This window comes from Hippocampus guttulatus, chromosome 1 (genome assembly GCF_054856545.1).
Source record: "Hippocampus guttulatus isolate MCC_2025c chromosome 1, RoL_Hgut_1.0, whole genome shotgun sequence".
NCBI lineage: Eukaryota > Metazoa > Chordata > Actinopteri > Syngnathiformes > Syngnathidae > Hippocampus > Hippocampus guttulatus.
This window is the reverse complement of record NC_141261.1, coordinates 3,775,211-3,788,180: the sequence shown is the minus strand read 5'-3', so window position 1 is coordinate 3,788,180 and position 12,970 is coordinate 3,775,211. Positions and strand designations below refer to the sequence as shown.

The following is a 12,970-nucleotide window of genomic DNA, read 5'->3' as shown; positions in this document are numbered from 1 at the left end:
CATCGTAAACAACAAAATCATTGAACCATTTTAGAGTAACCAGTAGCAGTATTTGTAGTACAAGAAGAGTGACTACGTCAGTGACTGTTTAAGGAGTTAATGGCTAGAGGGAAGAAGCTGTTTAAGTGTCTACTGGATTTGGTGCGCATGGATCTGTAGCGTCTGCCTGAGGGGAGTAGCTGGAAAAGGTGGTGGGCAGGGTGCGGGGGATCCAGGAGGATTTTCCGTGCCCTTGTCTTGATTCTTGCAGTGTGCAAGTCCTCAAGAGTGGGTAGGGCGGTGCCAATGATTTTTTCCGCAGTCCTAACTGTCCGTTGAAGTCGGATTTTGTCCTTTTTTGTGGCGGCCCCAAACCAAACCGTGATGGAAGAACACAGGATTGATTCGATGACTGCCGTGTAGAACTTTTCGTAGCACCTCCTGTGGCAGGCCATGCTTCCTCAGCAGCCTCAGGAAGTACATCCTCTGCCGGGCTCTTTTCAGGATGGAGATGGTGTTGACTTCCCACTTCATGTCCTGGGAGACTGTTATTCCCAGGAACTTGAAGGTCTCGACGGTTGACACAGGGCTGTTGGATAGTGTGAGGGGCAACTGTGGAGAAGAATGTTTCCTGAAGTCAGACCAGAAAAACAAAGCCACCCGTCTGTCATCATCAGTCCGTCATAATTTCATGCCAAATCCAAACTGTTATCATCAGTCTGTCACGCTGTCATTGTTATTCAAACCACACTCCTGTCGTACTTCCAGGCGACAAATGCTGAAACAAACACTGATTGGACCACCACTTGTCAAATTTAAATTTGGCCAAGGCAGATCAATTGGTGTTGTTTCAGGCGGGTTTAGAATCTCTCCATAGGATGTACGTTCACACTGAAATTTGAACAGGCTGCACACATGTTGGATTGGAAAGCTGTTGAGGTTTAACGGAAAAGTTCACTCTCACAACTTTGTTTGACGACGCTGATGTTAGTGATGATGCGCCAACATTCAACATTACCACATCGCCGCAGCTGATGACCTCTGGGTGGCTCCAACGAATCAATCGTAAAGTCCACGTTGCTCCAAAATATTCCTTGGATGGCATTTCCTGAAGAAGAATGAATATTTTACATTCACCCCAGCAGGATTGTGTTCCAGAAAAATTTTAAAAAGCATATCAGTCATATTAGCGCCGCGCCGACTCAGCTCTGCCGTCAGCCAATTAGCCTCAATTGATGTTGCAACAACACGCGCCGTCTTCATTCTCACATAAGGATGCACTTTTACAGCCTAATGGTGTGCTACCACAGAGAGATAACAAGGAGGAATTATGACTTGTTTGTTTTTTTTTTAAAACAAAATCCCCAGTCCCCATTGTAAAAGCATCTGTACCGCGGCTGTAAAATGTTGGAGATTTGCAAAGTGGTGACACCGGTATGGTGCTGGTCTGTGACGACAAGCTAAAAAAAAAAAAGATACTGAAGGTAAATCATCTTAATTTTTTTTCGTTCCGATGATCAGAAGCCATTGAGATTTGCACTTTTATTGTTTATACACCCGGCCCAATCAAAAGAAGGACAATTCATTTCCAGCGGTGTGCTTTTCTCTTAAGGCTGGTCGATGTATCTTTTTGTCGTTTTTTTTGGATTCACCCCCACTGAAGCAAATTAACAACATTCTAGCAACTGTGGGCCTGCGGTTAACACATCTGCCTCAAAGTCGAGATGAAGGATGGAGTTTGCATGTTCTCCCCATGCTTGCGTAGGTTTTCTCCTGGTATTCTGGCTTCCTCTCATATTCCCAAAACATGCACGTTCGGTTCAGTTAAGACTCAAATTGTCCAGATCTGCATTTGAGTATAGTTGGTTGTTCCAGCTCCGGCCTTGCTGTGTGGAGTTTGCATGTTCTCCCCGGGCCTGCGTGGGTTTTCTCCGAGTACTCTGGTTTCCTCCGATATTCCAAAAAAAGGCTGATTGAACACTCCAAATTGTCCAATAGGTGTGAGTGTGAGCACGGATGGTGGTTCGTCTCTGTGTGCCCTGTGATTGGCTGGCAATCGGTTCAGAGTGTCCCCCGCCTACTGCCCGTAGACAGCTGGGATAGGCTCCAGCACCCCTCGCAACCCTTGAGAGGATAAAGTGGATCGGAAAATGAATGAATGCATTTGAGTATGAATGGTTGGTTGTTCTAGTTCCGGCCTTCCTGTGTGGAGTTTGCATGTTCTCCCCGTGCCTGTGTGGATTTTCTCCGGGTAATCCGGTTTCCTCTCACATTCCAAAAACACACGTGACAGGTCATTGGAACACTCTAAATTGTCCCTAGGTGGGAGTGTGAGCGCGGATGGTTGTTCGTAATCACTGGGGGTAGAATAGTGCCCTGCGATTGGCTGGCAACCAGTTCAGGGTGTCCCTTGCCATCTGGCTGAAGACACCTGAGATAGGCTCCAGCACGCCCCGCGACCGTTGTGAGGGTAACGGATCAGAAAATGGATGGATGGACGAATGGGTGAATGGTTGTTTGTTTAGAGGTTCCCTGCGATTGCAACATGACCACTCCAGGTTGCACGAGGTTCCTAGCTCACCCTTTACCTTAACAAAGACGAGAGCTCGAGAAAATCACTGGGCTCAATCTGCATTCTCCAACATCACTCTGTCCTTGTCAACCTGGCGTCAGGCTTTTATGCAGAGTGCATTGTAGATGTTACATCAGATATAATTGATTTGATACACAGAAACACTTTGCACTTGATTCCTGTCTACATTAAATCAAATTGGGGACAGAGTTTGGCAGATTTCTGAAAAAAAAATGCTCTCAACCAAATGATGATGCATGCCTTAAATAAGTGTTGAACACCGTCAGCTAATGTAGGTTTAAAAAAATGCAAATATAATCACTTCCCATTCTGGCCTGCTCCCACTCAACTGTACTTCAGTAAATATAGGCATTGCTTTTTAAAACTGCTCATAAGAAATTATATGTAATCATTATAGAAAGAAAACAGGACATTGAATAGTCCTTGGAATGCCACGTTTGTGTACACATCGCGTGACCTCCCCTTTAAAAATGTCTCATATCACAAGTAGCCAATGAATCCAGTTTCTAATCTGACCTCCCTGTGAAATGTCTGGTTTAGTTTACCTTCTCATTCAAAGCAACAATGGCTTGTCATTTTTTTTCCTCATCACCACACAATACAGTTGGAAATGAAAAGTATATCTTTCGTGTACGTTTACACGGTCTGTGCTGACCGTGGTTATTTAAACGTCTGTTATACACGTTGATTAAAATACTTTTACCTCCAATACAATGAATGAAAAGACGTCAGGTTTACAACAAACTCTTCTCCTTTGAATTAAAGGTCTTCTTGTCCAATGGAATGACAACAAGCTTGATCATTTGAGATCAAGTGTTTGAGGTTCAGCACCTGCCATTAAAAACTCTTTTCTCGTTTCTTGTGTAATGTGTAACTTGATTCCGAGAGGTTATTATATAATCTAAACCCCAATCCCTAATGTCATAAAAACAACCCCCTTGCCCAAGCTAAGATCAAAAATCCAACACTGAGCAAACTGAATATGCCGTCCACCCTCTTTGACGAATTCGCCAAAGAAGATGAAAAATGCAATTTTGTGAAGTGATATTATTCACCTCATGTCTCAGTGTTGACCAGATGTTTGACATTTTTGATGTAATGAAACTTGGTGTTGTGTTTGCCATCTCCTTTGAATCTGACATCAGTGACCTCCCATTTTTAATTTGTATGCAAGTTATATGTTTCAATCAAAAACATATCTCCTTTTTAATAGATATGTATGGGTGCACCGCCCATGACAAGCAGCACAACTAATAAATAATATGTTGGTTTTACAGAGAGTCTTCTTGATATGGACACCAATCAAGACACCAAACATATGTACAACTAAAATAGCCACAAATTGATTGAATGCCTTGTGAAATAAAACAATATTCCATCAGAAGAAAACTGTTTGAATCACAACTGTTTGCCAGGTGCTGTTTCTGAAACAAATCAGACTAATTATTATCTTGATGAAGTAAAAAATAAGAAATCAATTTTTGCCATATAACATGAACCAAAAAGCTATGATTTAGCGGTACAAATAAAATAAGATGGATATATACCGTATTTTCCGCACTATAAGATGCACCAAAAAGCATTCCATTTTTTCAAGAGCCAACAGTGCGCCCTATAATCCGACGCGCCTTAAATATGGATCGACATTCTGATTTCTTGGACATAGTATTTTAAATATTTTGTAAAGCGCTTTGCTACAGCTGCAGCTGTTGTAAAAGCTCTATATAAATAAAGAGTATTATATTGTATTATATTTCCTCAAGCATAGCTCCATCTAGTGGATCTGTAACGCAACCGCAGCCATGATTGTAGCTTATATTCTATGCACCTTATAATGTGGTGTGCCTTATATAGGAAAACAGTTTTAAAATAGGCCATTCATTGAAGTTGCGTCTTATACTCCGAAGTGCCTTATAGTCCGGAAAATACGGTAATTGCTCCGCATACCTTTCCCTGCTACAACACTGATAACAATTTTAGCGCATTGCATCTGTCAAAGCTGTAAAATGTCAAAGTGACCATTGAAGCCTTTTTTTTCTGTATGCAGCCCTCTGAGATAGTTTTTTTTTTTTTTTTTTTATGTACACCCTTACATTAGAAGTTCCACTTGTATCCCTATCTCTTGCCATCAGCCTCTCCTTAGCCGGTGTTCGGATTTTATTCACTAGAATTCTTAACACACTTGCTAGCCTCGTGAGAGTGTGTGCATTTACGTGCAATCCTCTTAGTTCCAAGATGATGATTAGTTGGGCTTCTCACTCTGAGGTGAGGCCACGCATCACTTTTGTCTCAGCACACTCCAAAGCAGGAGGCCGATGCAGAACAGTGACAAGGGAAAATTATTCATTAAAAAAGTAACAAGATATGAGTCCTTCACATACAAAAAGAAAAAAAAAACATTTAAAAAAATCACGGATGACGCTCCAGTTTGTTTGTTAATGAGCACTCACAGATTTAAAAAAAAAAAACATGCCATCAGTACTGAGACATTTCATTGCCCGTGGAGAAATGCATTCATAAAATAATGCAAGACATTTGGACTAAATGGATATTTGTGCTGTGTTTTTGCACGACACATACGCACTTTGGAGGCATGTCAGGTTCAATTCCAAAATTTTGAGGCAAGTGGGCTGGAGTTGAAGTGGTGTTGCGTGGAGTGTGTTTAAATGATGCCTGCATATGAAGAGGAATTTAATGGTTGAGACTCTTAATGCAGCCACCATGTGACAAGCATACCAAACAGAGCAGTTGCGTACAATGGCTCCTTTCAAAAACTCGGACTCTTATTCATGACAATGACCAATCAGCCCTCAAGTGTTTTTGGCTCAATTCTCATTTTAAAAAAAGGCCCTAAATACCGTCAAGTAGTTTGAAAGTGTGTTGAATTTCACAGCCTGATTGATGCCGTTTCCAAGCAGTGTAATCAACGCAGTCGGGAGTGTTCTTTTCTACATGTGAGCGCACAAAAGTAGCTGTACCTCAAAGAACTCAGTACCTTTTCGAAATTTGAGTTAAAATTTGCCATATTTTCATCAGTTGCTCGACCTGCTCTGTCTTTACACATCATTGTTGTCTCGTTGGATTCATTTGTTGAGAGTCAATGGATGCACAATGCATTAATGTGATCAATTAAAGGCGGGAATCGCAGAGTAACTCGTGATACGATATCCATCCATTATCTGAATTGTTTATCCTCACGAGGGTCGCAAGCATGCTGGCGCTTATCCCAGCCGTCTTTGGGCAGTAGGTGGGGGTACACCCCTGAACTGTTTGTCAGCCAATCGCAGAGCACACATAGACAATAGTGTCCAATTCATCTACAGTGCATGTTTTTGGAACGTGGGAGGAAACAGAAGTACTCGGAAAAAAATCCACACAGGGCGGGGACGGGGAGAACAGCATGCAAAGTCCCCACAGGAAGGCTGCAGCCCGGAATCGAACCCTGGGCCTCTTGGGTTCATCGGTCTCCAAAATGTTGTGCCATTTTTCATATGGTCTGCCAATATGTTCTTTGGCAAGTAACCTCTGCAGCACGTTTTTCTTTCTTCGAACAATATTACTTTTGAAAGGAGCTTCCTGCCAATGGCCATTTTTAAGAAATATAGAGTAAATATTCAACTAGTATTCAATGACTTGAATACTAGTTCACAGGTCAACACAGATGTGAAGCAGCAAAATTGGGATGGTGAAACATCCAATAATCACTGGAAGCACTATTTACATATCTATTGGATTTTCTCTTAGAATGTTAGAAGAGCGTCGGTTGAAAGTTCACAAGAAACGTTTCCCAGCTCTATTATTCTCTCCCCGCTTATTCATTCTATTCAGAAAAGCACATAGTAGTAGAGGTGGGAGCACAATGGCTGCGCTGTTGCAGAACGCAGGTATGAGCGTGTGGGCATTTCTGTCAAATCGCACGAATATCTCTGACGCTGCGCTCTTGAGAGGCACAAGCCCACACCGATAATGGAGGCGGCATTTTGCAATGTGCATCTGAAAGCTTCGTTGAGATTTCCGGTTTGCAACATAACATGCTTTCACTCTGAACTTCTCTCACAATGCTATGTGTCTACATGCTACCATGACAAATGTGACCTTTTCACAAAAATTGTAGGCTTAAATATACTGTACCTGACATTAGAGTTTTAAATAAGTCATAACTGTAAGATCATTATACCATTATCACTTATCACCAGATATTATACAATGTGGCTCAGCTTATCACTGTCCCTGTTGATACAGTAACTGTAGACTAGCATCAAATCATCAATACATTCATTAAATATTGTTGGAGGATGATCAAACAGGGGGAAGCGTGTTGTTGTCGACACGGCGGGATCCCTTGACCGTTCTCCACTTCCCCAGGTCCTCCGCGTGTTCGTTTGATTCGGGCTGAGTTGATGTGCAAAAGTCAGAGGCTGGAAATGGAGAAGTTCTTGCAAGATGTTTTACTGAACGTTCAGGGCACAACACGAATCGATTCGGGCTCCTGTGAGTCTCAGATTTCATCAGGAAGCCCCGAGCAACTACAGTCACACGTACATATAGGCATAGTATGTTAATTATATTAATTAGGGGCGGGCAGTCCTTCCCCTCATGTAAAAATCAGAAACAAAGAAAGGTCAATGCAGTTCGATCTTGGCATTTTGACAAAGTACAGACCATATCTGCTGGTCCACAAATCTTGAGATTAGGGTTCCTCTTCGAAGGCACTTGACAGCCTTCAGGGACTTTTACGAGGTGGAGGAGGCAAGAAAACCCTCTGGGGGCTGTTAATTAATCAAGTGAAAATAGAATCTAAACTTCACACTACATTCTTTGTTTCAAGTACTTCAGCAGATGTTCAGGACAGAGACTAGTGTCAAAGTCGACCTGTCTATGATACAAAGTTTTAAGCTAAACATATAACATATATAGGTGATATCTTCAATATCCATAACATAAATATAAAACTGTATTGTTGCTGATTGTTTTCACATACACAAATCATCGCAAATCACTTTATCATGATGCACCGCGAGCAAAAGCCTGCAATTTCCACCTCTAGTAATAACCCATGACTTAATTATAGATTGCGTGCTCTCTCTTTTGTCATATTGAAATAAGGTTTGATACCTGAGAGGTGGCCAACAAAGAATCTTGATATGTGGCAGACTGGAAACTTTTCCAAGTGCACTTAATTACACTTTTGAATGCCATGTTTACTTGAATAGAAAACCTTTGTAAAAGAACACAAAGGGTTCTATTTCTGTACACTGCGCATGTATGCTTGGGTGTAAAAAACAGGCGCTGCAATTTTGTGAGCTGCAATCCTTGTTTAGAGTGTTTGGGAATTTAGCAGACCATGCTGCGCCATGCTGGTCGTTCTGTAGGGTGTTTTCTTTTACACACCCCCAGCACACCGGACAATTTGATGGCGGAAGGTAAAATAATCTTTTGACCTGCTAAAATCAGGTCTAAGTTGTGGCGCAGGTTGGTATAACTCAATTTTGGTGTGTTTGATCGCAGCTTAGGCAACGCAGATTCTGCAGTCCACTGACCTGTGTGGTGGGTGTCATTGTGTTTAATTAATAAATCTGACAAACGCATGCACTAAACCCTCTAAGTCAGGGGTGTCAAACTCATATTAGTCGCGGGCCAATTTGGAGCTACGTCTTTCCTTGGAGGGCTGTTACGACAGTGAAACCACAAAATTATTACTTGTACACAACAAATGAATATATTACAAGTTTTGAAATCAGTCAAGTCAATTATAATAGTTTATTGAAACATTGTTCAAGTGAGTGTAAACTGGGTAACAAAACTATTGTGACATCCCAACGTTATTTATTTCACGTGACAATTTTACATTTCGGTCCAGATTTTAGCAAGTTGGCACATATGATTTGCTTTCGCGGGCCTCATAAAATGGCCCGGCAGGCCGGATATGGCCCCCAGGCCTTGAGTTTGATAACTGTGCTCTAAATCATTGCAGAAATCAAGTCATTGTACAGATTGTTATTATTATCATCTTTATTATATTTTAAAAATCCCACTCCCTGCCCATGGCACAGCTATTGGGAGGCAAGGGACACACAAACAATTGGGTTGGAACGTGGGCTCACAGTGCCCACTTCACAGTGGTGACCTCTCTGATCACCATTGGCCAACTTGACATCATCCGCCCGTGGAGGTCTGATTGCAGTTCCTTAGAAGCTCACTTTGCGCACTCACTAGATCTTCTGAACGGACTGTGTATTTCTATTTCCGCAATGTTAAAAGACATTGCGCCTCTCAGATGCTGATTTAAAAGGGAAATAGAGGAGGTGGCTTCCATTGGCAGGCGGGTATCAAGTCGGCTGTGTTCATGGGCACAACCTGCCCAACAAAGCGTGTGACGGAAAAGTGGTTAGGACTGCACGACTGTCCGTGTTTTATGTTATGTGTTGTGTTTATTATTTTACTTTATGTTAACTGTTTTGTGAAGCGCTTTGTTACAGCTGTCGCTGTTGTGAAAGCGCTATATAAATCTGCATGTATTGTATTGTATTGTATTTGTATCACCGCTTGGCTGCGAAAATCCCAAAAGAAAAAGAAAACTCCACCTACGTGCACAATTAGACACTTTTTGTGCGAAACTCACGCTAGACACAAAAATAGAGCCAATCATGTTTTAGTGTGCTGAAATTGGTCGAAAACACGTCATGCACATGCATGATGCTCAGTGGTATGAACAGTATGTCACATTTACAAGCACTATATGCTGATGAAAGCTATTCGAAAGGCACTGTTGATTGATAGCAGTTAGAATGAATGTATCGGTAGTTTCCTTTCAAAGGTGATGCCAGCACAATCTTTTCTGTCATGTTTTTTTTTCTTCGAATTTGTGTGTACAAGGATCATTTTGACCAAATCCAAATCTGTACGTTGAAAACACGCACATGCCATACTACAAGTAGGTGGTGATTTTGGCATCATTTAAGTGTGTTTGACTGAGGGGGGAATTTTGAGATGTGATTGCAGCCCCCAAAGTCACCGTGAGAATTCTGTGGAGAGATTTGGAGACCTGCTCGTCCTCGTAGCACTCCCACATTCATGAAGGACTATGCTGCTTTAAGCGGGTCCAAAGGCCGTGCTTCTGCAGACTGCAGAGCAAATTAGATCAGATGAGATAGAGCACATGGACCCTGCTGCCATGTATGTGTCTGGCACCATATCGGTTTTGCTTTCGCTATATGGCGCCTTTAAAGGCAGTTTGAGGGAGGACACGGCTGCAGCCAATATTATTTCTTGGAGTTGAAAAGCACGAACAAACTGGATTCACATCAGGCTTTAATTTAATCGGGATTTGTGCTCATCCTCCTTGACTGCAGAGTTCGTCAGCTGAGATAATTAACTTTGGAAAGACATCCCATCATCCAAACAACACTGTGATTTATTTGATTTGAAGCGTGTCCACTCAGGCAGCCGTTTGATAATCTCAATGTGTGTTTGTGTTTGGAGGGAGGTGTAAGAGGGATTTGTTTAGAGTAATTTACATCCCCTCTGTGATTGGCTGATTAGCCGTAGCTAAACCTTCGGGGCAAGCACAGCGTCGAGAAGTTCATAGTGCACAGAAAACGTAGGAGAAGGAGAAAAAGGAGTCGTCATGGCCCGGAAAAACAACCGTAAGTTATGGTGAATCTTCTCGAATTTTCTGATTACTTCAGGAATAACATTTTGGAATTCTGTGAGGTGTTTGTAGTCTTAATATTCTCATCCCACGATGCTTTAGGAAATAATGTCATCCCAATTTGAGTTCTGCTTTTTCCACATGTTTACATTTGCTCTTTGCATCAATTTGCAATAAAAATTGCCTTCGGAGAACGAGAGTGCTGCTCTTTGGTTACAAATCAGAAAATCCAGGAGGAATGTTGTTAAAGCCGCACGTCGATTAGCCTCCATTGAGCTCTCCCCCCTGCTTCCCTCCTTCAGTCCAGGTCAACATCAGGGAATACCGACCCTCCGATCATGGTGTGGTCACAGAGTTGTTTGGTGACAGCATCCGCGAGAACATATACCCGGCCTTCTTCAAGTCCATGAGCCACTCTGACCACGTGGGTGTGGCACTAAGCATCTCCATGGCTGGCTACGTGCTTGGGGGCAGCTCCTACTTCCAGGCGCTGCTCTTCGGCGCGGCGTGGGCCGGGTTCATCTATTTCTGCTGTCACGAGATCTACGAGGGCTACATGCTGAGGAGGCTCAACGCAGACATGGCTGACATCCAAGCCAACTACTTGGACAACCCAAATAATGGTTTCTGGGTGGCGGAGGCAGAAGACAGAGAACTGTCCAGGGTGGTGGGCATGGTGGCGGTGATTGGACAAAGGGAAACGGAAGAAGATGGGCATCGTAGCAACTTGAACGGCGGTATGAGGACAGGATCATCGGCCGACGGGAGCGGCGATAGCGGCGAGATGTCCCACTTGGCTGTGGCGTTCCCGTGGCGTCGGAGGAAGGTGGGCTCCCACCTGACCCGGCGGGCATTAGACTTTTGTAAAGAACGGGGCTTCGCACGTCTTGTGCTGGATGTCAGCTCGCCACAGACGGGGGCCGTCTCGCTTCTCCGAAAAAGCGGCTTTATTCAGATGTCGACGCACAACGACACACACGCCAATCGCTGGATCTCCAAACTGGCCAGAATCAGTGTGACACGCATGGAGAAAATCCTCTGAAAGACTCAAAGACTTCTTCCCACTTGGACATTATTCTAATTACATGATGCAAAGCAACTTTAGTTGGTAGTTCCTAATGGAGTGGCCTCCACTTGAATAGATATCAGGCCAGACTTAATTACCAGGTGTCATGCACAAATAAACCGCTGCCCTCAAATAGATGCCTCCTTTTGTCTCGTCAAGAAAACAGGCAAACGGTTGTAATTACATTTAGTTATCACCTTGTGTCACAGTCGACTACCGAACCACAAACACTTCAAAGCAAACATGACTTGCGTTAAGCTGTAGTTGACCAAAAAAAACCAAAAAACAAAACAAAAGAGCCATATAATGCCCACTAGAGAGAGTTCCTCGCTGGAGGGAGAAAAAGAAAGTTAGCAAGAAGTTGGGGTTATTCCATGTGGGACGAACACAAGTAGTAGTGAAGTGCCAACAAAAAAATTTGAGAATGGAGAGGTTGTACAGTGATCCCTCACTATTTCGCGGTTCGTTTATCGCGGCTTCAGTGCATCGCGGATTTTTTCAAACATATTCATCAATGGTTTTTTTCATATACATGGAGTACAGTACTGTATATATTGCTCTATGTGACTCGCTCTTTTTTTGCTGCCTTTCGCAGCTTCTCGCGGACCGTTTGCGGACTTAAAAAAATATATATAATAAATAAAAATTCCTCGTCTCACCCCCCCCTCGGGTGGTGTCCGTCCCTCATTCAGCTCGGGTCCTCTACCAGAGGCCAGGAAGCTTGAGGGTTCTGCGCAGTATCCTTGCTGTTCCCAGCACTGCAGATTTCTGGACTGAGATGTCCGATGTTGTTCCCGGGATCTGTTGCATTTTATCCACACGTACTTATGACATTGTGAATATGGTTAAGTATAGTTGTAAAACACGATTTCTGTGTACTGTATATACTGTCTGTTTGTGACATGCCCACAACCGGCTCTCTCTTGCTTGCTGAAAAACAGGAACTGTGCGCAGAGGAGTCCCTTGCTGCATCGCTTCAAGAGACGCCTACATCTTTTGGCAAGTCGGATGACAGTGAGTAGAACTACGTTGGAAGAATTTCTGGGGAATTATTCCATTGTGATCCACAGCCTCGAAAAATTGTAATGAAAAAACAACCACACAGGGCGGATCGAGGTTGTTTTGCGATAGAAACGACACAGTGAGAAAGATATACCGCAGTACAAATTACCATATTTTCGGCGTACCTAAAAGTATTCAGTTTTCTCAAAGGCCGACGGTCCGCTTTATAATCCGATGCGCCTTACATGTGGATCAATGTTCTGGTTTCTTGGACGTAGTATTTTAAATGTTCTGTAAAGCCGTTAGTTACAGCTGCAGCTGTATGTGAAAGCGCTACATAAATAACACTCTATTGTATTGTATTGTTTTCCCTTTTGCGTAACTCCAGCCACTATTGTAGCTTCTATTCTCTGCGTCTTATTATGCAGTGCGCCCTATAAATCAAAACTGTTTTAAAACAGGCCATTCATTGAAGGTTTCTTATTCTCCAAGGCGCCTTATAGTGCGGAAAATACAGTACTTATAAGCATCATTATTTGTGGAAATAAATGACATCATATTATTTAACATTATTATACAACTCATATAGGCCTTTACAAAAAAGACCTCCCCCTAATAAATGTTTCAACCACTCTAAACACACGGTACTGTCTGCAGTGGATGAAATGCATCCTGCCAC

The 12,970-nt window shown here is 42.8% G+C and overlaps 1 protein-coding gene across 3 annotated transcripts; it reads left to right on the top strand.

The window, feature by feature from the left end:
- The first annotated feature begins 10,096 nt into the window (after window positions 1–10,096).
- On the top strand, window positions 10,097–12,672 carry LOC147210086 (N-acetyltransferase 8B). 3 transcript variants are annotated; one of them, XM_086130033.1, is made up of 3 exons: window positions 10,097–10,218; window positions 10,526–11,049; window positions 12,231–12,672. In XM_086130033.1, the coding sequence occupies exons 1-3, from the start codon at window positions 10,200–10,202 to the stop codon at window positions 12,309–12,311; spliced, it is 624 nt and encodes a 207-aa protein (XP_085986159.1). In that variant the 5' UTR covers window positions 10,097–10,199; the 3' UTR covers window positions 12,312–12,672. The 3 variants fall into 3 exon arrangements, with proteins under 3 accessions (XP_085986159.1, XP_085986142.1, XP_085986151.1); XM_086130016.1 differs by lacking the exon at window positions 12,231–12,672 and having other exon boundaries at window positions 10,526–11,422; XM_086130025.1 differs by lacking the exon at window positions 12,231–12,672 and having other exon boundaries at window positions 10,159–10,218; window positions 10,531–11,422.
- The last annotated feature ends 298 nt before the right edge of the window (window positions 12,673–12,970 follow it).